The sequence below is a fragment of the Hyaena hyaena genome, unplaced genomic scaffold (genome assembly GCF_003009895.1).
Source record: "Hyaena hyaena isolate Hyena2069 unplaced genomic scaffold, ASM300989v1 scaffold_28, whole genome shotgun sequence".
NCBI lineage: Eukaryota > Metazoa > Chordata > Mammalia > Carnivora > Hyaenidae > Hyaena > Hyaena hyaena.
In genome coordinates, this window is record NW_024080660.1 from 5751047 (window position 1) to 5777379 (window position 26333).

The window sequence follows — 26333 nt, forward strand, 5'->3', positions numbered from 1 at the left end:
CATCGGGCTCTGTGCTGACTGCCAGCTCAGAGCCTGGAGCCTGTTTCAGATTCTGTGTCTCCCTCTCTCTCTGACCCTCCCCTGCTCACGCTGTCTCTCTCTGTCTCTCAGAAATAAAACAATTAAAAAAAATTAAAAAAAAAAAAGAACTGAATCTGATATTTATGTGATTCTAGATTCAAATAAAGTCTGTTCCTAGTCTAAGTTACTTTTCAAATTCCATATTGCTGCTCTGACGATTGTCATTTTCTGAATTTTCCTTTCTTTGTTCCTTTTCACCCATTTGCTCCTGCTGTTCCAAATGTAGGCTTATTGGAAGTGAGACTAGGTGGGTGTGGAAATAACTTGGTCGAATTAAATTGTTCAGTCGGGGAAAATAGGGGAAATGGCTTAAACCATCAGAACCTTTTGTCTGGGTTTTAGGGTCAGAAAGCGGAGACGGTGGTGGAGCACAAAGGACTGAAAGTGACAGGAACACCTTGCTGTGCTTTGAATCCCAATTTGCCTCAGAGCATCCGTCTACCGCAGGGTGGCTGCAGCCCTCCAGAGTCCTTGGGCTTAACCCTCACAGGCAGCAGCTCCCGCGGGGTGGGTCGGGGAGCACTCTTCCCTTCCTGGAGGCCTTCCAGAGCCTTCTAGGCCTCCCCCAGCCCCTTTCTCCTCCTCCCCTTCAGCTCTCGGCCCTCTGCTTCCCACATCCATTCCCCACACACCCAGGCCAGTGAAAGTGAGGTAAAAAAGCCATTAGCTTTCTGTCTGTCCTGCTTTCAGTCCGCTTCCCAAGGCGGCAGGAAGTACAATCTGAGCCCCTTTTAGCCCCTTCTTATGTGGGTGTTAGACTGAAGGTTTAACTTCTCCTTCTTCATGAAAATGCACATTAGCTATTCAGAGACTTAATCTCCTAATGATTTGTGTACGTTGGTAAAGAGGAAAAGCCATCATGCCTGCCTGGTATACTCAGATGTTCCCTTTGGTACCCTGATGGCAGGATTTCAAAAGCGAAGGACCATTTAATTTAATTTTGCAGAAGGCAGGAGGAACTGCAGAGAGCTTGGTCACAATATGCCCCCTCCCTGGAGAGTCGCTTCAGTAAATTCAGGTTGCCTGAGGGGTTGGATGTGAGGAATCTAAGCTTCTGCTTTCCTTTCGCCTCCCCTCCATTATAAACTATGTTTCTGGAGTGGGGGGGTGGGGGGGGAGCGGGAGGGAAGTCAATTGTGTGGGTTGTAAAGCCAGTGACTGATGTGAGATTGCCGTTTGTAGTGATGCTCTCTAGACATATGGATTATGACCAGCTACAGATTAACCCGTTCCCTCTTTAATTGTTTTATGGCCTCATCCTTCTGAAATTGCCCCCTCGTGGCCTGAAATCCTTTCTGGGGTTTTCCTTAGATCGGGGACTGTGCTTGCCATTGAGAAATAAATCTCTCCTTCTCTTGGGTACTAGGCCCTCATTGACACTGAGGAGAGGACTGATGGGAAATCTCTTAACTTCTTATTTTATTTTTAGGGTATTTGCAGCAGATATTTGCTGTTAAGTTTTCAGGAGTGGAAGTCTAAGCTGTAGGCTTTTTAGGCCAGCCCCCAAAATGTGTTCATATATCATCCTTGGGCCCTGTAGACACACCCAAGATCGTGGTGATTTTCACAGTCTGGCCATTAGATAAATTTGAGTTCACATGTTGTCCAAATGAGGAGAAATTGTTTCTCTTCAAGTTTCAGAGCCATGCTGCTCTGTGAAGATATCTGTGTTAGATAGGCACAAACCTATTTCTCCATAAATCATTCTAGATGTAGCTCTATGCATTCAGAGGCTTGACAAAAATATCTTCCTAAAACTTCTGTTTGTTTCTTCTCAGGTGAAAGTAAATATAACTAGCTCACAGATACGTTGTGAGCTTTTAAAAGTTTCTGTTTTTTTGCAAACATCTTTCTTTGCTCTTTTCATGTTCAGTGGCTGCCAATCCCACCTGCAGAAAACGACTGTTCTATAAAAACAGAGGAGGATCTGATAGTATTAATTTATGCTTTTGGCTTCACCGTTCCAGCTGAGTGTAAATGAGCATTTATATTTCAGTCATTCATCTCCATCTGTGACTGGGAACCCCTGTTCTTATTTTAGCCACCACCAAGTAGGTGAGGAGATAGTTAACAGTCTATGCTATAGCTTTATTCATTTATTTATTCACTTACTCATCTGTCGGTTCAACAGATAGATCCTGATCGTCCGTCATACTCAGATGTGTTGTTTAATAAAACCCCAAGGTCTCTGAGAGTTGACTTTCCTGCAGGGGGAGAGGGATGTAAACAGTAAGCATGATGAATATGTAAATGCCTTTGTATTTGAAAGGTAATAAGTACAGTCCAGTAGAGAGGATCAGGACTGCTGGATAATGAGGTCAGGTTGCATTTTATTTATTTATTTTTTTTTTTAAATTTTTTTTTTATGTTTTATTTATTTCTAGGAGAGAGAGAGAGAGACAGTGTGAGCAGGGGAGGGTCAGAGAGAGAGGGAGTCACAGACTGAAACAGGCTCCAGGCTCTGAGCTGGCAGTCAGCACAGAGCCCGACACGGGGCTCGAACCCATGAACCGCGAGATCATGACCTAAGCGAAAGTTGGACGCTTAACCGACTAAGCCACCCAGGTGCCCCAAGGTTGCATTTTAAAATGGGGAGTGGGGAGCTTTTAGGGGAGGCCTTCTAAAGTAGGTCACAATTGTGCTAAGATTCATGCAGATATTTGAAGGAGGAGAGAGGGTGTAAGTAGGTATTGGGGAAGGAGCGGTTCAGGCAGGGGCAGCAGCCAATGCAAAGGACCTGGGGTAGGGCCCTAAGGCCCAAGTGTGCTTGCTATATTTGAGAAATAGCAAGGAAGCCACTGTGACTGAAGCAGAGTGGTCTGGGGGGTGGGGGGGCAGGTGGGGAGCAGCTGTTAGAGATGAGGTTAGAGAGGAGGGTATACAGGGCAAGGACATGTGTGATCATGTTATGCCATGTAGGCCATTGACTTTTACTCTGTAAGTAGCTTGTGTATCTCTATCTCTATCTCTATATTTATATATATATCTCCATCGACATCTAGATCTGTGTCTGTATCATACTGGGATCATCAGATCTCACAGCTTTCTGTCTCTTCCGTGTTCTTAACCCCATCCCATGAGGCCTCTCTTTAGGAGGTGGGGGCAGAGCGCAGGGAGATTGCTTATGAGGCAGAATGTAGTGAGACCCGCATTAACCTTTGCTGGAGACCTGTGGGACCTGTGCTTTTTGAGACTCGGCAAACTGGGGAGATTCCTCCCCGACCCATCGCTGGCACACAGAGCAGGAGGACTGCGTGGCTTTCTCTTCATCCAGCCTCTCCCCTTCCTGTGTGTCAAGAATCTCAGATACGATTTCTGGCATATTTGGCATAATTTTAGTCGCTTGCTCAAGGTGTTTCCCCACTGTTGGTCCTTTCCCCCCAGAGAGCATCCTGAAACATGGTGTGTTCTCATTCCTCATTCAAGTGAGGAAGCGGATGAGAAAGCACCCTGAAGCTCCGGGTCTGGGAAGAGAGGGGCTCTGGCGTCACCCCTCGTTACCCACGTGCACACCTACCGAAGAGTGCTCAGAGGTTCACTCTGGAGGCATTTCATCAGGGGAAGGAGTCTGGGTCCAGCTTAGCTCAAACCCTTCGACAAAGTCCCTGTTTCTCTGTGCTAAGAAGTCTCGTGGTGGTGTGGTTTTCCACAGGGGAATATGGAATGGTTTATTCTAGATGAGAATTTCATCTTGTGTGACAGGTTTTCTGTTTGCTTTCTTTTAAAAATTTTTTTAATGTTTGTTTATTTTTGAGAGAGACAGAGAGAGACAGAGCATGAGTGGGGAGGGGCAGAGAGAGAGGGAGACACAGAATCTGAAGCAGGCTCCAGGCTCTGAGCTGTCAGCACAGAGCCCGATGCAGGGCTTGAACTTGTAAACTGCGAGGTCATGACCTGAGCCAAAGTTGGACACTTAACCGACTGAGCTGCCCAGCCGCCTCTGTTTGCTTTCTTTTTAAGAGCTGCTGTGTTACTACCTGAAATCTCCTCTTGAAAACACTGACCAGAGCCCTGTCCATAGACGGGTGTTTTTCTGACTGCTGATTGTGACCCTTTTGCTGAGGAGGTTGTGAAACCAATTTAATAGACCACTCACCAGCTTTTTAAAAATGTAAATAGAGGGGCTCCTGTGTGGCTCAGTTAAGCATCTGACTTCAGCTCAGGTCATGATCTCACAGTCCGTGGGCTCAAGCCCGGTGTTGGGCTCTGTGCTGACAGCTCAGAGCCTGGAGCCTGCTTCATATTCTGTCTCCCTCTCTCTCTGCCCCTACCCCGCTTGCTCTCAAAATAAAATAAAGACATTAAAAAAAAAAAAAGAAAATGTAAATAGAATAGGATAAAATAAGGATAGAAAATATCAAAGTGAATTGAATGTAGAAAAGGTAAATACTGTTACATCGAACATTTCTTAGGGATGTGTGTGTGCACACGTGTGTGCACAAGTACACATGCATGTGCATACTGGATCACAGTGTAGCATGTATTGCTCATTATGGGCCATAGTCAGAAAAAGTTAAACATGGTCTTAGCCTGTCCACAGGTTGTGTTGACTTAGTGTGTGACTGATGACGACAGATGAGAAGTGAGTGCCTCAGAAGGTTCTGTCTCCATAAGATAAAAGTAGAAATTCAAATGACAGTTTCTAGTTAGAAAAGCAACCCAGATTAGGTTCATTACTCCTCTATGAAGGTAGAATGTGCCAGAACATTATGCTGTTCAGGTCAACAGGAACTAAGCTTGTTGTTTCTCTCTGCACAAAGAATTATGCAATTTCCAGCGGGAACTCCCCTCTGGAGGTGGAGAGGGAAGGGGAAGGAAGAGTGGAGACAGAGGCAGTTAGGCAGAAATCTTCATTGTGAGTCTAGTTGACCCAGGATCTGCACGTAGTTAATTCTGAGGCTTTGTTGGAAGCTGCCCGAGATTCATTGTTAAAGACAGGGAAAGCACAACTCATTTCCATTTATTTCAATTCAACATTTATGCCAGCTCTGCGCTAGGTGCTGGGATGTAACAATGAATAAGACATGGTCTTGGACTTGTGGCCTTCCTAGCCTGGCAGGGAAGACAGATGTAAATTGCTAATTACCGCACATTGTGCCGAGTGTCATAATAGAGAGTGTGTGTAAAATGCTCCAGGATAGAGCTTATGAATTAGAGGAACTGGGCTTTCAGGCTTTCATCCTGAGAAATGTGCCATTTAATAATGAAGAACTGGAATAGGGGTTTCTTATCTGAAAGTTGGAGGAGTCCCTCTGTTGGAAAGGAAAATGAAATTTCTCAGAGAATCAGATTCATCTATTCAGGCTACTGTGTTCTTTTGTGTCTTTTACTATAAACGTATTTTGCTGTTTTTAAATAATTATTTTCCAATACATTTAGACATAGCCCCTGCCCGGAAAGTCTGGAGACACATAAAATAATTAAAACAATTTTCTACAATGTCCTTAGAAAAGCACTGACAAACACAACAGTGGGAACTTGGGTGCTTCCTCTGCTGGAGCCCACAGCACTTTGCTTTGCTTTCTCATTGATCTTCAACATCAGTAGTAACTTTCTGGGACATGCAAAATCATGACTAACTCTACGTGTGAAACACCAAGTCAGAGTGTTCAAGGTTTAGAGCCCCGGTCTCCCAAATCGAGGCTCAATTTACTTTTGTCAACTGCAAGTGGCCCATGACCGGGGAACCAGACCGAATCAAGAGCTGAGTGTTAATGTCTTTTACTTAGTTTTTGTTTTATGAAGTTCAGTGGTTTTGTTGTTGTTGTTTTCATTGTTAGCTGACTTCCCTGTGAATTTTGTTGCTGCTGACAAATTCTGAATACGCCCAGCTATGGATCTGGATGGCCGACTTTTTTTTTCAGAGGTGTGAAATGATTGGGCAGCCTTATCAGTGTAGACATACTGGATGTTATGAAGCCATTTCTTCTTGTCTCTTTCTGGGATTGGGGAAAAGCAGCTGCTCAAACCCTTTCCCCTTACATCGTTTGAGACATGGCCTTCACACGGCGTGAGGCGGGTAGGCAGAAGATAAATACTTACCGCAGATTCTCGGGTGAGGAAAGTGAAACCCAGAGACCCACAATCTTCTGACTCACGCAGATATCCTGCAGCTGCCTCTAAATGTCCAAGTGACGGCACAGATCCACACGCTGGATCAGAGCTTGTGTTGCTTTTGTGGTTGTTGTTTTGTTTTGTTTTGCTCATATTTGGAAGCACTGGCTTTTTTGTGTTTGGGGTTGCGGGGGGAGGTATTTGCATTTTACTTTATTTGGAAAATTCAGCTTGAGGGAATCATTGTAAGAAGAGTCTTGGAAATCTTGAACCCGAAAATAAAAGTGTCACATTTCCCCTCTCCTCTGGCTGTCTGTTGGAGGGAGCACTTATGTCATTAGAAACACTGTAGTTTGCTTATCTCATTTCTACTTCGTGTTCATATTAATGGATTCCCATTGCTCTTAGGGGAAAAAATGCCATTCTTCCTCAGACTATTTGCAGGCCTCGCCGGGCTTGACCCCTCTTTAGCCAGTCTTGTATTCTTTCATTCTCCCACTGAAACTCTCAGTTCCAGCCGCTCTGGATTTCTTAGATTATTTCAGTTCCTTGCATGTATGTGGCGTCTCTTCTTTTGTCTCTAGGTCTTTGGACATGGTGTTCCCTATGGGCTGGAACGCTTTTCCTGCCCTCTTCCTCTGGCTCGCTCCAGTCCTTCAGGTCTTCTGGGAGCCCCTCCCTGAGCCCTAGAATGTCCATTCCGACAGGATCCTCTTTTCCCCTTTTAATGGTCTCACCACACTGCAATTCATTTTTTTTAATGTTTTTTAAATTTATTTCTGAGAGAGAGACAGCGTGAGCAGCGGAGGGTCAGAGAGAGAGGGAGACACAAAATCTGAAACAGGCTCCAGGCTCTGAGCTAGCTGTCAGCACAGAGCACGACACGGGGCTCGAACCCACAAACTGTGAGATCATGACCTGAGCTGAAGTCGGACACTTAACCGACTGAGCCACCCAGGCGCCACTGCAGTTACTTTTTATAGTTTGTCTTTTCTGGTAGTCTAGCTTCCTTGGGAAGGCAGGCCTAGAGCCCAGAGAAAGGGTGCTAGTTAAAATTACTGGAGTCTGCTTAAAAAGACCGGCATTTCCCAACATTTTACAATTTGTGAAGTCCTTTCAGAGTAATATAATTTTGTGAGCCCCCTCGGGAGCTTAAAAAATAATGTTGCCATTTTTATAAAGTACAATAAAGAAGCAAATTTAGGTAAAACATTTTCTTTTATATCAACATTATTAAAATTCTATTATGCAGCTTATTTTAATATAGACTTAAATTTTTAACAGCCTCCGTTATATAAAAGGTGTTTTTTTCTTTCCTCATTTAAGAAGTGATGTGCGTTATTTAATTTACTTAAATAAATGATGTAACAAGGAGTGTGATTTGTCAAAAACAAATTTAAAAATAAAATATTGTGCGTAGTTTGGGACCAAATATACATATAAGTGTGGTTGGAAATTTAATGATCTGTGAAGAGATGTTTTTAAAAATAAGAGAAACCTATTTTTTGACCAAACGTTTAGAATTTTTGTATTTCGCACTCTTAAAACAATGACTTCTTCAATATAATTTTTAAGTTTTCCTTCTGAATGATGAGATACCACAGATGGCTTTAACTGCATATTTGCAAGGCAGTAACACACGGTCGGTGTGGCGTGCCTTTCTTCTAACAGTTGGAAAGCCAGTTTGGATAGGGTTATCCTTCCCTGTGAATCACCTCCTTCGCATTGGATTTATAAGACTGAATCAGATGAATGCCAACACAGGCAGTGATCTGGTGAAGATCATCTTGATGGGAGCTGAATGACCTGATCCTGTATTTCTGCTGCTAACTGACAATTGCATTTCATTGTTAGTGTTCTTGGGCTTCTTGTTTTTAACCCATAGTCCACTATGATCATACCTTTTATGATACGTGACAAAGAATTAAGACATGAAAGAGTATAGAATGCTCAAAACCACCTTGGCCTAAACAGAGGAGGTTGCTAGGGGTTGGGGGGAGGGGAGAATGGGGAGTTAGTGTTTAATGGGGATGGAGTTTCAGTTGGGAAAGAGAAAAAACCTTCTGGAGATGGGTCGTGGTGATTGGTTGCACAGCAGCATGAATCTATGTAGTGCCACACAACTGCACACTTAAAAATGGTTAGAATGGTAAATTTTATATTGTGTATATTTGACCACAATAAAAAAACCACCTTGGCCTAGTTAGTGATGTTTCACTCATCACGACTAACCATTGTGCACACTCCTGTGATATTCAGAGGCTCTGAATGATCCCATTTTAAACTTTTTTTTAAAAATGTTTTATTTGTTTCTAGGAGAGAGAGACAGGGTGAGCAGGGGAGGGTCAGAGAGAAAGGGAGTCACAGACTGAAACAGGCTCCAGGCTCTGAGCTGGCAGTCAGCACAGAGCCCGACGCGGGGCTCGAACCCACGAACTGCGAGATCATGACCTAAGCGAAAGTCGGACGCTTAACCGACTAAGCCACCCAGGCGCCCCTAAATGATCCCATTTTAAAAGGAAGATTGGGAAAACATTTCTATTGTTGATTTTTGAAAAAGACAGTGAAGCAGCTGCCATGATTGCTGTTGGCTGTGAGAAGGCTTCAGAAGACAAGTGTCACAGTCTACAGCTTGGTCAACAGCCTTAGGAAATGCAGGTGGAAATATCAGGAGACCAGGTTTTGAGTTCTACCCAGGGATGGATAAGCTCTACAGTAAGTCCTTATGGATGCCAGGTTACTAGACCACATTCCAGAGTGAACAGGCTATTGTATCATGAAAAGAGCAGAAGATGCAGGTAACACCGGTGATAGGAATATAAAGGAGAGACCCCGAAACCACGGCCTTGCTTTGTGTGCCACCATCCCTCGTATTTGCCATTGGGCTTCACTCATCAGTGACGGGGGTGGGGGTGGGGGTGTCCTGTGCTCTCCACTTTCCTCTGGGCCTCTTGGAGGGGGAGGAGGCAGACCATGCCACTTGCTGACCGACACTGGTGGGTGTTGCTATGGGTTGGTTGAAGGGACAGGTCCATGAATGTTTCCTGGTGGTATGTGTATCACTGGGGCTTACAGGGGCCCTTCGTAATCTTCTCACTGGCCTGTGTGATCGCTGTGATTCTATAGCCCTGGTTATTACTTGTTCAGAAAGCGTGAGCGTATTTGAAAGTAGTATTCCAATTTTCTATGTAAGGATTACCAGAGACCATCACGCTTTTTCATTTGTAGTATGCTAACAGACTCTGACATTGGGATTATGGCAGGAGTATTGAAAAAAGTATTGCAATGGGAAGTGATATTTAGGAAAACCTTGTCAATTTACATTCTCACTGGGGAGCCTTGGATTCACACTCTTTGGTCAGCCCTGGGCAATTAAAACTTTTGTTCCAGTAAAGTTTCCTCCTAAAAAGGTTTCATTAATTATGAAAAATGCCCTGCAGGCATTACATTGTGAACTCTTTTGTGGCTATCATAAATAATGGGGCAAAAACACTTGTCAAAATAGAGCTGATTAGATAATGCATCCCTCCTTTGATTTTTGGTTGGTTTTCTGTTTGAATTTTTAAAGGAATTGGTATTGCTTTCTCATAAAATGGGAAATGCTCATTATAAAAAAATCTAAGCAAAATCGAGAAGTACAAAGAAGTTAGCAATAAATTGTTTCAACTCCCATTACACCAAAAGAGTTCTTCATTCATTCATTCATTCATTCAATAAGTGTTCCTCGAATGTGTACTGACTATGTGTTAGGCATCAGAGATCAGCAATGAATAAAGCCAAGTCCTTGCTATCATGGGGCTTATGTTTCAGTGGGAGGATAAGGTGACAAATAAATACCTAAAGCGATTTATAAATGCCATGAAGAAAAATAAAATGGGGTAAACACATAGAGGGGCTCATTCAGGTGGGATGGCCGCAAAGGCTACTCAGAGAAGGTGACATCTGCAGAGAGCTGAGTGAAGTAAGGGAGCTAACCATGTGGATGTTGGGGGAGCATGCTTCATACCAAGGGAAAGCATATGCAAAGGCCCTGAGGTGGGAGTATACTTAGCATGTTCTATGAACAGAGAGGCCATTGTGGTTGGAGACCAGTGAGTAAGAGAGATTGGTAAAACAGTCATGGACTAGACTATGTAAGGCTTTAGAAAGCCTTCAGCTTTTTTCTCCAATGGGAAGCTGTTGGAGGATGATGAGCAGGGGATAGACTACAGGGGAGTGAAGGTGGTAGCAGCAGGCCCTTTAGGAAGCTTCCGTAGTAATTCAGAACAAAATGATGCTGATTTGGACTGAGTTGGGAATGGTGGAGAGGATAGGAAGTGGTTGGATGCTGGACACATTTCTAATAAAGGATTTGTTCATGAGTTGGATTGGAGTTTGAGACAGAGAAAAGCATTAGTAATAGCTCTTAAGGTTTTTGGCCTGATGGGTGATTAGAGGTGCTCTTACTGAGATAGGGAACGTGGGGATCAGGGTGAGTATCAAGAACTCAGGTTTGGGCTTATCAAGTCCTAAGTACCTATTAGTCATCCAAGAGGAAATATTAAGTCATATATAGTAGTCAGGAGTTCAGGGAGCAGTCTAGACTGGAAATTCAGATTTGAGAATCACCAGGCACAGAACTGGAAGAAGTCTACTGAGAAGCAACTAGAGGTGGTAAAGAGGTCCTAGAACTGAGCCCGAAGAGTATCAGCAATTAGAGGTTGGGAGAGAGGAGGAAGATCTGGAGAAGAGGTTGAGGATGTGTATCCAGCGGCATATCAGGGAGGATAGTATCCCGGGGCTGGGCAGTGGTCCCCTCTGGTGGCATGGAATAAGCCATGTCCTGACAGTCGGCTGTGTTTGGCATTGTGGAGGCCATTCCTGCCATCACGAGAGTGAAAAAAGCTCTGACTACAGTGAGCTAAAGAGAAAAAGGGAAGAGAGAAAGTGGAGGCAGGGAGTATGCACAGCCATTTTGAGTTTCCTTGTAAAGAGAAGGCAAGATGGAAAAAGTAGCTCCAAAGGAAGGGGGAAGTCAAGGGAAGTGCGTCTGTGTGTGTGTGTGTGTGTGTGTGTGTGTGTAATAAGATGGAAAATCTAAAATGATTGTTTGCTTATGGGAATGATCTGGTAGGGCAGAAATGATGATTAAACGTAAGTGCATGATTTGAGTGAGCAAGAAGTGATTTTATAAGAATGACATTATGCCATATGCACTTTAAAAATAAAAACAATTGGGTTTAATTTTGCTTGAATTTAGCAGCAGAAAAAAAAAATAACAGAAGTGAAGGCGAAGGAACCACTGACCGTCTTGTAAATGTTTCTTTGCCATGAAAGATCATAGCTTTTATTACAAGCTCTCTCAAAGGCTAAGAAAATGATTAGAAAAATCTTGAGGGAGCTGAAGTCATTATTAATATTTCAAACTCTGTTGTTAGCTAAATCTTCACTTTGAGACAGATTAGCTGATTCCGTGCCTGGCAGGATTAGGTGATTCATGTTCTTACACTTTCTTGTACCTCTCTTCCCCATCTCCCAATTTTTGTAGCTTATCTGTATTTTTTTTTCCCCTTGGCAGGGTTTCTAACATTTACGTTCTGACCTGCACACTCTTGTGTGTTTGTTCTTGGTGTTGTATCTACTGCCTGTTCTTTTACCACAGCGTCTCTGTTCCTGTGGTTTTGTTTTGATTTATCTGCTAGGTGCAGGATTTCTGCTTCGCAGGAAGGGCTTATAGGTCTATATAGGCTGAGATCTTCTAAGTCTGCAAATGTTGGAATCTTTTTCACACTTGGACGGTGACTCAGCTTGCTGTAATATTCTTGGATCACAGTTATTCTCCCTCAGAATTTTTTTTAGAACATGGCTCGTTCCATCATCTTCAGGCCTCAATCATTGTTGCTATGGAGAGATCTGACCCCTATTTTGTTAGAAGTGTTGCTTTTTCTCCAATGATTCTTAAATGATTCTTTCTTTATAGCTGAAGTTCAAAAACTAAACATCGTATGTCTTGATATTAATCGTTTCCTGTACATTTCCTGACATATAATGTGCTTTTTCTACTTGCAGATTTAGTTCTTTCATTTTAAGGAAATTTATCTGTGTTATATTTCTGGTTATTTTTTTCTGTCCTGTTTATCTTCTTTTGTGTTTACTACTGTGAATATCTTAAGCCTTTATTTTTAACATGCCATTAATTAGATTTTTAAAACCTTTAATTTTGAAAGATTTTCAAACCTCTAGAAAAGTAGGGAGAATAGTGTTATCAACCTACATGTACCCACCACCCTGCTTCGATAATCCTCAGCTCATGGCCAATCTTGCTTTATCTGTATCCAGCAGCACCCTGCACCTCCCTCCTCACTCTGAAGCAAATACCAGACATTATTCATCCTTGAATATTTTAGTATTTATCTCTGAGTGATAAGAACTCTTTTTTGGGGGGGGCGCCTGGGTGGCTTAGTCGGTTAAGCGTCCGACTTTCGCTTAGGTCACGATCTCGCGGTTCGTGGGTTCGAGCCCCGCATCCGGCTCTGTGCTGACTGCCAGCTCAGAGCCTGGAGCCTGTTTCAGTCTGTGACTCCCTCTCTCTCTGACCCTCCCCTGCTCATGCTGTCTCTCTCTCTCTCTCTCCTAGAAATAAATAAAACATTTAAAAAAAGAACTCTTTTTTTTTTTTAACTTAACCACTAATAAAGTTCATCTATTCTGTTTATAATCCAGTTATTATATATATAATGACATTGCTTTGTTGTGTAAGATGAGCATTTTTTTTGCCCCAGAGATACAATGGGTGACTGTAGTTGCTGGGCGTCAAAACCAGGAAGGGGAAACCAAGGGGACAAGCCGGGGAGCTCTCTCTGGTATGAATGGCAATATGTTGGGCTGGGCAGTCGCAGAAGCTGCATAGACAGGAAGCGCCCGCCGGCTCCTTTGCCTTCTCGGATTTCTACTGTCCACGTGAACTATGGAGGGAAGGGGAGGAGGACCTAGAATGTCCAGTTTTTTTTCCAGCAAGAAGTGAAACTGAGGCCCTTTCAGACTTAATAATAAACATGAAGAAGGAGCTGAGTGGTTTGAAGACTCTGTGTTCTAGTTCTGTTTTTGGTGGTCATGTGGTTTATTCCAGAGCATTTTTAAATCTGTAGGTCGAGAAATCAGTAAGTCATGAAATGAAATTAGTGGGCTGCAACCAGCATTTAAAAAGACATAGAAAATATGAATTTATGGCATGTACTAAGGATCTGTATTGTTTCAGGAAACGTGTGTGTGTGTGTGCACGTGTGCACATGCTATATGTGTAGTATGTGTATGGGATGGCTTGTGAAAGTTTGGAAGCCACTAATTCAACTCCTATCACTTTCTATACTCTTGTCCAGAAAGTTATGGGATAAAAGAGCCCATGAGACAGATTTATGTGTTTAACAAAAACACATATAGTACAATGTACTTGGAACTGTTTGAATTAGTTTACAAATATTAACTTACAAAATCTCTAAGAGGGTACTATTATCATGGACCTTTTCCGCATGGAGACCTTGAGGCACAGAGCGGTTAAGTAAGTCGCCCAGGAACACACAGCTAGTAAGTGGGGAGCTGGCGTTTTGAGCCCAGCCAAACTGGTTTCCCCACAGATTTTGCTCTGCTGCCTCTCCAAGTGAAAGCGTCTCTAACTGGGGGTATGGACTTTTGCCTGCTATTCAATAAGAAATGAAATAAATAAGAGTGTTTTTCTTTATTTTATTTTTATTTTATTCTATTTATTATTAAAAATAAATAAATGTGTTTTCCGACTCCACCCTCCCATACATACTTAAACACTTAGAGCTAAGACAGTGAGAATGAAGACTTTTATTTGTTGAATTGAAGAAATTCAAGGATCCCTTTTATTAACCAATATGGCCAACCTAGAACTGTAGGATTCCAGTGTGAAAGACAGCCAAACGAGTCCATAGCTCAACCTGATACACAGATGCAGGGGAGTGGCTAAGAGAACTGATTTTAGAATTAAACCCATCTATGTTCAAATCCAGATCTGTAACTATCTGGGTGACCGCAGGCAATTAACTAATCTCTGAATGTCCGTAGTCCTTCATCTGTGAAGTGGGAGGAATCTTGGTCGACTTTGAATGGAGGCTTACTGGCCACAGGCATACAGTAAGCCCTTTATCTCTTCTACCCTTCATAACAACTCACTGGTGTGACTGCTGTTACAAGCCCCATTTTATAGTTAGTGAAACAGACTTACAGAGATTAAGTATCTTATCCAGGATACACAACTAGCTTGTGGCAGCGCTAGAGTTGAAGCTCAGGTCTTTCCAAATGCAGTCCTGACTTCTTAACCACTCTCTGCTTTACTGCAAGCTTACTCCATAGGGATGTTTTGAGGATTAAATGAGATCATGTACCTTTACACTTGAATGGTAGCTCGACTTTCTATGAGCTTGCTTGGCTCATAGTAAGTACTCAATAAATGGTTTCTGTGCTTACTGTTGAATGGATAAGACGTGCCCATGTGTAACTTTTGTGGAGGTAGTTTGCTTTTCCAGAGAAAATAAACTGTAGTCAACTAAATCAGTTCTTATAAGCAACCAATCACTTCACATCTGTGTTGAGTTCTTGATAAATAATTGGTTAGCTATTCTCAGAGATCTCCTAAGTGGATACTTTCACTGGAATACATCTCATCAAGAAAGGGACTGTCTACTCACACAGCATCTAGAACAGTGCGTGGCACATGGTAAGTGTCTTAGTCTGGGCTTCCTAGAACATAGAGCTGGAGGCACAAGCTTACACTTTATTTGGGAGAGCCATTCCAGGGAAGCCAGAATGAGGAGAAAAGGGAAATGAAAAACGGCAGGGAGGGAGAGCACATATAACAGACTGCTTGTAAACTGGCTCCAGGTTCATGAAAGGCTGATGGTTTGTCTTACGGAACATCTTCAGAGAAACTACTCAAAGTTACTACATCTCTGAACAGCTCACTGGGGAAGATAATATCTGGCTGCTCCATCTCCTATTGGCTGAAGGTTGACTACATGGAGCTTCAGCTCTCCTCTGCTTCTTGGTCGCACGGCTGGCAGTTGAGGAGGTCCCTGGGAACCTCATGCCTCATGGCAACAAGGAGGCCCTGTGCTGGGACGTGAGGGCATGCTGCACAGGTGCAGGGCAAGACGCTGTCAGGCTGGCTCACCAACAACTTGAAGGACCAGTGGTTCCCGCCAGTCAGCTAGGCAGTTGTGTTCATCTTGGGTGATGTATAAATTGGGTCTAGCATAGCAATAGCAGGCTCTTGATAACAATAGACTTCTAACCACCAAAGTGAACCAACTCTGCCCTCTTTCTTGCGTAAGTGATTTGCAGTTACTGACACTTGGAGCTATCTCTTTCACTCTTAGTCTACTTTCCCATCTCCTCTTCCTATGCTTTCCACCTACATGGGTGTATCGCCAGGCCTCGGCTTACTTCTCGTTCCTTCTGCATGATTTCTGTGGGCCACTGTGTTCACTATTATAATTAACTTCATACTTCCGTCTGCTTGCTGATGGTTCCCAAATGTCTGTTTCCAGACTTGGCTTCTCCTGGGAGCTCCAGACTGGCGAATAAAACTGCCTTTTCCAGCAGGAAATTCCACAGGTACTTCAAAGGCCAAGTGAATGTCCTGGTCCTCCACAGTCACCGTCGCTTATTCCTCTTCCCAGCAGCGAACAGCTGCCGGGTCCATGCTTGTGGAACTAAACCTGGAATAATGTACTGAAACTAGATGCCAAACTGGATCCTGAGCAGAATGATGTAAACCTTCCAGAGCCAGCTCTCTAAGAATTTAGGGTCTAGACTTTAATACTGATCTGGTTTGTTTTCAGTTCAATTGTGTTGGAGACTTGAGCAACATACAGTTTACCATTGTCCATTACTGTCATGGACATGTTGAAACTAACATTTGGTCTTTTGAGGATTTGATTGGCAGATTTCTTGGGTTTTGACTCCCTCATGCTGCCCTTTTGCAAGACTCTTTTTACCTTGCTTTGTTTACATTTATAGAGGCTTTTTGAACCATGCTTGTATCTGATCTGCATCTTGCTTTTTTACTCCCCTCTCTGCTCTTGAACCCTGTCTCGCCCCATACCCTTTGGACTAAAATCTGCCACTCAGGGCCTGCTGAGCTGGGTCTGCCCTTTCCCACTTCCTTCCCTTTGCTTTTCCATCCTCTGTCACTGTTATATCCCTGTAAGTCCTCTCCAGCTCAAGGCACCAACATGGACTCAGGTCCACACTGGCTTATACTGATCTCCTTTCTGAGCATCTCAACCATTATTTAGGCACTTAGTGCTCACAGGTTTATCCTGTTGAATACTTTTGCATTCCAATTGGATTGTAGACCCCTTGAGAGTGAGACAGTGTCTTACGTTTTCTTGTGTGGTCCAGTGATTCCTTGCTCAGATCTTGACACAGAGGCCGCGTTAGGTAAATATTTGCTGGATTTGTTGGTTGATTGCTGTGGTCCTTGAGAACCAACTTCTAGTTTGCCTCCAGTAATGAATCAGGGCCAGTAGGTGACATTTCTCAGAGGAGCTGTTGGTCATCTCATCTCATTAATACAAGTTAATTCTAGACTTTGGACTTCAGGGATTTTGTTGCTTAAACATCTCAGGCAAGGCCTGTGAGCTAAAATTACTACTTTGGCATTCGATGTGGCAGCTTGTTCATTTGGGAGCCTTTTGTCTTTGACTTTCTATTGAATCACTTGAGAGAGGCAAGGCGGCTTGCCAGAGGAATGGCCATGATTAAAGTTCATTGAGACATTCCTCTTCACACCCTCCTGCCCCATTGGCTTTACGAGGTTCCTTTCCATGTCTTCACTGGAGGGCTTGCAAATTTATGGATGACTGTGTGTCCTTTGGAAACTCTTAAGGCCATTTTTCTCCTCTTCCTTCCCACTGGCTGGTTTCTCTTGGTCTCCAGAGCTATGTGCATTGGTTTTAAGTAGTGTGAATATGATGCAAGGGGAGGGGAGTTTCTTTCTTACATAACTTTGGGATATTCTACTACACAGGGCAGACAGTTTTGAAGATGACCAAACTTGAAAGTTAAACAGAGAAAACTGTAGTTGAAAAGAAAGCCAGGGAAACCAGGACTTCACTCCCACTTTCCTCCTCCTGCCAAGATAACTGTCTTATCTTTGAATCCAAAGGTCTCTCTTACCTGTCCCCTTTGCTCACCACTGCTTAGGGGGCAATAGTTTAGAATCACTAGCTTTAGGACCACTGGCTAATGGTTAGAGTGGGTATGGACAAGGATTTTTCCACTCATGGAATTCTCCTTCTCACGTTGACTTCTGTACTGTTCAGCCTGGATTGCTAATTAATGCTCTCTCCATCTCTTAATTTAGAAGGTATAGGAATCCATCCAGCAGACCTCTTCTGATCTTCCTTCAGCTCTGTTTTCATGACACACACTTTCACTAGCTCCATTTCTGGGTACTGGAAATCCAAACTCCTCTGTCAGCTTTTGGAGCTACTTCTATGCACCCGTACCTCTGACTAGGCCTCAAGGTACTCTTTGTTCTAGCTATGTAATCTCCCCGACGACCATCCCTGACTAATCATCCTCCTCACGACCTCACAAAGAGGTCATATTTGAACATTCCCATCTCTTGGCTTATATCTTATCTTCCTCTGGAATATGCTCTCTTCACCCTTCCATTTACTGAAATTCTACCCATCCTAAGAATAGAAGTTCAGACTTTGACTCCCCTTCTTCCCCCTCTTTCTCTCCTCTCCCTTCTTCTGTCCACAGATTTGAAGGCCTGCCAGATATTGTTCTGGGTCCCAGAAGTATGCTGGTGAATGGAACAAATTCTTCAAGGAGTTTAGTCTTCCTCAAGAAACCTTGTTTTAGTCATTTTCGTCCTCACTGCACTTTCTGAGTCCTTGGAACTTTTACTTGTAGTATTTATTCTTAGTTTCAGGTATACAATATGCAATACACAATATACAACAACATGAAAATTTATGCAGTACAGATATCTAGCAGAAATGTCTATTAAACAAATATCTAGCATCATATCTAGCATAACTTATGTAATATAATGTCAGCATAATTTATGTAATATATTAATATATAATTTTTTGAGAATATATATTTTGATCTATCTTCACAATTAGATTGTAAGTTTCTTAAGCGTAGGGACCTTCATGCTTCTGAGCACTTCAGAATCCCTCTCTTTATTCATTAGGACTCCTTTGTTTCCAAGGAACTAAAAGTCCAAAGCAAACTACTTTAAGCAAAAAGTGAATGAATTGGCTTATGAGACTAAAAGGGCCAGGGATAGGGCTGGCGTCTGGCCATGACTTGGTTCAGGGGCTTGAGTTTCCTTTTCCCATCTCTCACTTCTGTTTTCTCGGGGTCAGCTCCATTCTCAAAGAGGCTTTCCTCTCATGGTGACAAGATGGCGCCAGCAGTCTCAGATTCTCATTGTCTTCAGGTCTTGGAGCTCCCAAACAAGGCCTGCAGGTAACATCCACCATCTTTGGAGAGGGCAGAGGTGGAATCAGCTTTACCAAAAGCACATGGATTAAGAGTCGGGGAGATTATATAGGTGCAGGGAAGGAGAAACAATAAGTATCTTTCACATCCACATATTTCTGGAAGCTTAAGCTATTGTTAATTGGTTGCTTGGATGAACTCATGTCGAAGTCTATGTTGTATTTAACAGGGTAAAGTAACGATGAAAAAGTCTACTGGTTACCCTTTGAGGAAGAATATTTGCTGTTTTCTACTTCACTGAAAATAGCTTGCTGGTCTTTTCTTGCAACGGTGACTACTCACATAAGAGATAGTGTCAGTCATTGAAAGAAGTGGTATAGCAGGTGGATTGAAGCTGATATAGGTCTCCTTTTTCTCTGCTCTCATATCACTATTTATATACCTTGTAGTTCACCTTTTTTGCACCTTGTTTGCTATAGGTTTTTCACTTGTTTCTTCCCTAGTACCATGCTCATTTTTTTTTTTAATGTTTTATTTATTTCTAGGGGAGAGAGAGAGAGACAGCGTGAGCAGGGGAGGGTCAGAGAGAGAGGGAGTGACAGACTCTGAAACAGGCTCCAGGCTCTGAGCTGGCAGTCAGCACAGAGCCCGACGCCNGGTACAGGTCCAGTATAAATATAAGCTTTCATTGTCTACAGGATAAACATTTATACGAGGTGCAAGTTCTAGATCTTATTGTAAGAACATGTTTAATTTTTTTTAATATTTTTTATTTATTTCTAGGAGAGAGAGAAAGAGACAGCGTGAGCAGGGGAGGGTCAGAGAGAGAGGGAGTGACAGACTCTGAAACAGGCTCCAGGCTCTGAGCTGGCAGTCAGCACAGAGCCCGACGCCGGGCTCGAACCCACGAACCGCGAGATCATGACCTAAGCGAAAGTCGGACGCTTAACCGACTAAGCCACCCAGGCACCCCTACCATGCTCATTTTGAGGGAGAACTTCTGTCTTTTATTCTCGGAGCACCTGGAAGGTGCACAAATAAATTTTTATGATAAGAGTAAGTAAGAAAGGACATGGTTTCAGGCCCACATCTGCAGCTAAAATAGCTATGTGATCTCTGGCAATTCCTTTCCCTTCTCTGGGCTTTGATTCCATCATCTGCCTGCCAAGGATTTTGAAGGGCGCTCCCGTTGAGTTTGTAGGAAAGCAAACCTGTAGGGTGAAGAGCAAGACTTGGCAGGGCATCTCAGCATTTTGTTTCCTCGGGAACAGTTTTGATAGGGGCTGATTACCCTGGCGATAAGAGGTCTTGGTAAGAGATATGGAGGGTAGAGCCTGATGAAAGCCTCAATTGTCTTCTTATATAACACAGGCTGGAAAGGTACTAGGAATTAATATTCCTGAGGTGGCTGAGGTGACATCATGTGTTTGTGAAAGGGCTAAAAGCAGGTGAGGCAGATTTTGTGGGGAAAGACTGGCAGTCAGTCCCAGCCCCCAGTGGGGAACCTGGGCTGATCTCATGCTCCGTGTTCTGAACAGAACCTGAGGGAGTCTTCGCTCCTGTCCCTTAGGTGCCAGCCCATCAAGGACAAGGGGAGGACCTGTGGCACTGTCCTGAAAGATTACATGTTTCTCTTGGCCTGCCCCCTTAGCCTCATTTTCTCCTCAGAAATGTGGGACTCCTAGGAGGGGGTTTTGTTCGACTTAATCAGATAAGATTCCTGAAGAGGGAGATGAATTTTGAAAGAGGGGAATAAAGGGAATAATATCTCTGGATTTAAAGCAGCAGACTGAACAGAATCCCCCTACACCCTGCTGGCTGGTGAATTCTGTGGGTGTTGTCTCAAGTGGGGACAATTTTCAGAGGACCGCTTCGCCTGTGATGGCAGATGTTATATAGTTTAGAGTCTACATGATTGTAAGTGTGGCAGGGCCATGACTGTGTTTGTTAAATGATTGGTATCCGATGAGGGCTAGTTTTTCCTCTAATTTTATCCTTCTTGTGACCCTTGACCCTCTTCCTAAAACGGAAGTGAGCCTCCTTTTCACTCCCAGGACAGGTAGAGTTAGGATCTCAGCTGTGGCCAAGCATGGACGAGGAGTCAGCCCTTCCCAAGGGAAGCCTTGCTGGGTGTGCCTGCTGATCCTGTATTTGAACTCGTGCATAAAAACACTCCTTGCTTGGTTTTGATCTAACACCCTCCCGAAATGATGGTACCGTGATCTGCCAGTGGAGTTCAATGTCATGGCCAAGTTTGTTATCCAGAGGGGCAGCTTCCAGGATTTGCTTAAGACTATTCAATGCAGAACTGAGACCCAGCCCATGCAAAATGGAGAAATGGAAACCAAGAGTTCCTTCCTCTTTCGGGTGCCTGTCTGTTGGGACCATCCCCCCCCCACCCCCCACCTTGCTGGCGGGAGGGTGCTCAAAAGAACATGCTGTTTTGGTGGGGTTAAATTTTTTAAATGAGATGTAATTCGCATACTGTAAAATCCACCCTTTTAGAAGTATAGGAAGTCAGTGTTTTGTTTTTTGTGTTTTTGTTTTTGTTTTTTAAGTGTATGCACAAGGTTGTGCGACCATTACCACTATCTAATTCCAGAAATGAAACATCAACCAAAGATCAATTCTGATTTTCAGGAAACTAGTTCTGAGGCTTCAGTTCTTTTTGGAAGGGAGGCTACAGAAGTGTCATTAAAAACACGTAATAAAAAAAAAAGAGTCAGAGGATGTTGAATATTTCTTGGGCTTGGTGTTTGGCTTCTCTCATCTGCTACTGATGATTTTTCAGTCTTTGGTCTTTGAGTCGGGACTTATCCCCGTGGCTATGTTATAATAAAGAATATTCAAGGCAAAAGCAGTAAGACTGGCTTTGCCTTCTTTTCCTCTCTTCTTTGTCAAGCCATGCCTCATTAGGGCAGGGCGTGAGCCTGTTTTGTTATTCCTCATCATCACTGAGCTCAGGGTCTGGCATACAGTAGGAGCTCAGTAAAGATTTGATGAATAAAGGGCTGTGTTAAGTGCCCAGGGGAGGTCATTTTGGCATTATCACTCAAAGCTCATGGTGACCTTTGTACTTCGGCTTTGTGGGTGGCCATGGAATTCACTCGCACCCCTGAGATACAGCTGCTTCTAGAAAACGAGAGCTTGATTTCTTTCCATGTAGTTCTAAGGAGAGAACCTACAAGGAGTTCCTCATCCCCAGTTCCCAGGAATGCTCATCCAACTGTAAGCTCGATTTCTAAAGCCTTCCTGAATTGGTATGATGAAACACAGTGTGGGTGGTGTGTGTGTGTGTGTCTTTGAGTGTGCACCCGTGTGCACGTGCGTACTTGCCTCAGCACACGATGGAATTGTGAGGAATTCCTCCGTGTTTTTATAAATCATCCCTTTCTTCTTCCTGCCCCTCTAGTTTATTGGTAGGCCAGGGTGCAGAGGGGCCTCCAGCGCGGGCACACGGCCCAAGCGAGCTGGCCTTCAGTGGCCTATTGTTCTCTGCCCCTTATATGCACAGATAAAGGACTGGGGCTGCCACAGCTGCATTCTTGGGGACCATTGTTTGTCTTTTTGCAGCAGCAGCAGCAAAAGTCTGAAGCAGCACATTTTGCACTGGACAGAGCAGCCATTCTGTTTTAGAGCTGCAAGCCTAGCGATGGGGGTGGTTGGAGTCGCCCTTCGGCATCTGTGTGGATGCCCCAAGGATGGGAGCCAAGGAGGCTTCTCCTTCTAGGCAGGTTGCCGGGGAGAGGAGATGCTCAGTGACGGGTTTCACAAACCAACCACAATGGCAGGTGGTATCTGTTAGCAGGGACTCTTCTTTTCCTGGATCCAGAGTGGGATCTCATTGCTTTCTCACTTTCTCTGGCCTCTGGGCATATTGGCAGACCTCAGCGTGTGCTCCCAGGACCAGAAAAGCACTTCCTCCCAAGCTATCCTGTAGAGTAGATCCAGGAAGCAGGGAGTGGACCCAGCCCGGTTGTGGACTAGTTGAAACATGGGCTAGTTATCAACTCAGTGGGCTAGTCCAAACTTGATTCTGAATCACCCCCCAGCTGGAAGGTAGAGAAGGAGATGTTCCATGGGTGGGAGCCATAGACAGTGTAATTTACCCAGAAGTATTTTCAGAGACTCCAGACTTGTGTTCTGTTTCTTTTGTTTCCCTGACCCATATTCAACCTCTTTGACAAGTTAGACAAACCTTAATTTAGCTTCAAACCCACTTGCACCTAATTGTATGACCCTTTGGTAAATGACTTAATAGGTCTTATTTCATTTTTCTTACCTGTGTTATCAGGATAATTGGAAACACCAAGTGGGCTACTTGTGAAAGTTAAATGAGATGATGTATGTAAAGCCCCATAAAAGGTGTTCAGTAAACATATGCTCCCCCTTCGTTCAGGAGCCCTGCGGGGATGCCTGAGGGCGCAGTACACTTTGTATTGTGCTGTCTGCTGGAGGCACCTGAGAAAGTCACGGTGTAATTCTGTGTTGGTTGGATGTGTTGAGGGGCTTCTTAGATTAATTCACGTATTTCAGAGGCCTCCTGTAAAGTGCTAATTCCTTGGATAGGACAACCCAGATGTGGCCTATCTCTGGAACTTCATAGGATTAATGGGAATTTGCCCGGCCCTCTCTTTTTTTGGTGGAGGGTGGGCATCATCCAGTCTATCTGGTTCCTTTCTGCTCTTCTGGTTAGTGAGATGATTGAGGAAAAGTCTTACATGAATTACAGGCGACTCAGAGCCCCCTTACCCATCCACATCCTCTTGCAAATCTGGGATTGACCGGGTAGACTTTGTCCTAAGCTGCCCTGATTCTTCCTTAATGAGCAAGTTGTAAGTAATATCAGTGAGCATTGTGAACGTGGTCTTCACCCATAGCCTGCCCACGTGATGGCTACTACTGTCAGCTTCTACTTCTATCAATAGGCAGAAGGGGTACAGATGTCTCTAGGAATAGTTTTGACAAGGGCTGTTGCCTTTAAGAGGCCAGAACTCCCTGGTAAAAACTAGATGCTTGATATGCCCTCTGCAGATCTTCCTCCCAACACCCTTGTAATCAGACTCCCCAAAAACACAGAACAAGAGAGCTTTGATGAGTGATGAGGCAGGCGGCTTTTCTGCTCGGCCTTCTGTCTGCTTGAAACAATCCTCTGGTGCTCAGTTTCAGTTCAGGTAAGGTTACTGTAAGGTTTGACTGGCATTGGCCGTTGTGGTATGGGGACGAAGAGGGTGAGAACTGCACTTAGAGATCACCCGAGAGCACCCATCAAGGGCCAGATACTTATGCTACATTCTGACATGAGTAAAAACAGAGACAAAAATGAAGATACGGATAGATTATGGACCCCTAGCTACTTCAAGGCAAAGCTGAATGCACCATTTGCCTGTCATCGTGTCATAAGTGTGATTGGCAAAATGTTCGACATAGGATCTGTGATCCTGCCTTTGCCCCTGGTTTATCCACAGCTCAGAGGAAAACTCTGGATCTCCCTACCACCTCTGCTCCCATGCATTACGTAGCATAGGCAGAAAGCACTGTTATAACTCTGCTATTTGGAAATGAATTTGGAGCATGCATAAGGAAAGGCAGAATAGTATAGGTGCTCTTTTTTTTCCTGGGGTTGGAGTCACTGCCACAACCAAGTGCACTGGAGCTGAGCAGGAAAGGGATGAAAGAAATGGCTCCATCGCAGGCTCACATGGGACTCAGGATAGAACTTCAGCCGGACACGCACTGCAGGCCGTCTCTGAGCAGCAAAGCAGTCTGGATTTTGCATGCCGCTTCCTGCGGGTGCCAGGGCTCTTGTCAGTAACAAATGCTGTATTGCATTTGAGGCAGATCCGGTTGCATCTGGAACCACATCGCTGCAGTCCCAGGGATGGCGTTTGCTAGCCCTGTGTGAGGACTTTCGGCTGGGCAGAAATCTGTCAAGCTAGAGCTTCACCTGAAATATTTCTAACTTTAACACAGCTGAGGCTCTGAGCATCACTGAGGATGAAGCAACAGCTGTATGAGTAATATTCGTTGAGAAAAAAAACGAACTTCTTGAAGATTGATTTCCAGTCTATGATTGGAAACTATGGAATCTGACTGACAGTGAAAGATTTGCTTGCCTAAAAGTCTGGTGCTAGTTGACCTTGGGCAGGACCCTTTCTATCTCCATTAAAATATCCTGACCCTCACCCTCCTTCATGGAAATGCGGAAAACCTTTTGTTTACTGATTTATTTTTAAAGTTTATTTATTTATTTTTGAGAGAGAGAGCATGAGCATGGGAAGGGGCAGAGAGAGAGAGGGAGACACAGAATCCAAAGTAGGCTCCAGGCTCCAAGGGGTCAGCACAGAGCCCGACGCGAGGCTCGAACTCACAAACTGTGAGATCATGACCTGAGCAGAAGTTGGATGCTTAACATTGGGCTCCAGAGTCAGTCTTTTCAGGTTTGAATCCCAGTTCCATCACTTTAATAGCGTGACTTCCTTAAGAGTCAGTTTTCTCATCTTTAAAATGGGAATGAAAATAATACCTTCCTAATAGGATGGAGATAAATCATTAGGCCCTCAGCCAAAGAAAACCCAAATTTTGGCACTGTGCCAGAAACATAGTAAATTGCTCAATAAATGGTAACTGAGTATTGTATGTCTAATAAGCAGGGTCTCTTAAATGATTCAGCAGACCCCTGGATACAGTTTCTTCAGTGGTCTGAAAAGAGTTGGTGAATATTTTGGAGGTGCCTCATGTCATATGGCCATTTTAAGCTTTAGGCTTTTCATTTTATTTTATTTTTTAAATTAAAGGCATTAAGTTCCCAGCTAAATGGAAGGGGTCAGTGTTAGTATGTATGTATGTATTTGGTTTGGTTTGGTTTGGTTTGGTTTGGTTTGGTTTAGTTTTGTTTTTCTGGATTTCCACCTGACTGGCCTTGTTTCTGTTGCAGAGATCCGCGCTCAGCTCACAGAGCAGATGAAATGCCTGGACCAGCAGTGTGAGCTCCGGGTACAGCTGCTGCAGGACCTCCAGGACTTCTTCCGGAAGAAGGCGGAGATCGAGATGGACTACTCCCGCAACCTGGAGAAGCTGGCCGAACGCTTCCTGGCCAAGACACGCAGCACCAAGGACCAGCAGTTCAAGTAGGGGCTCTGGGCGTTTCTTGCAGAGACCTGGGATGGGGGTCGGGGTGGGAGGAAGGCAGGATGTGCCACCTAGACCCTCCGCGCATTCATGGTGGTGCTCCAGGGACTTCAGATTGGCTGAGGGTTGAGAGCCCTCCAGGACCTCTCCTTTTACAGATAGGTCTTTTGTGCAGGTCAGGATCCTGGAGAAGTCAGAACAGATGATGAACCATGCTAATAATAATAGCAGACACTTTCATAGTTCTTCCCATGTGCTCAACATGGTTCTAAGGGTTTTACATGTATGTTAACTCATTTACTCTCCACAGTAAGTTTGTATGTTGGTTGTTGTAGTATACCCAATTTATAGATGAGGAAACTGAGTCATAAGAAGTTAAGGAACTTGGGGCGCCTGGGTGACTTAGTCGGTTGAGCGTCCGACTTTCTCTTAGGTCATGATCTCGTGGTTCTTGGGTTCGAGCCCCGCGTCAGGCTCTGTGCTGACTGCCAGCTCAGAGCCTGGAGCCTGTTTCAGAGTCTGTGATTCCCTCTCTCTCTGACCCTCCCTTGTTCATGCTGTCTCTCTCTCTCTCCTAGAAATAAATAAAACATTAAAAAAAA

The 26333-nt window shown here is 44.0% G+C and overlaps 1 protein-coding gene across 9 annotated transcripts in view; it reads left to right on the plus strand.

The window, feature by feature from the left end:
• The window catches only part of SRGAP2 (SLIT-ROBO Rho GTPase activating protein 2), a 237768-nt gene that overhangs the window by 67210 nt on the left and 144225 nt on the right, over positions 1-26333 (plus strand). For all 9 annotated transcript variants that reach the window (XM_039227569.1, XM_039227564.1, XM_039227565.1 and 6 more), the window contains exon 3: positions 25538-25730. In XM_039227569.1, the coding sequence (XP_039083500.1) occupies positions 25538-25730 (193 nt within the window). The remainder of the gene's footprint in view (positions 1-25537; positions 25731-26333) is intronic.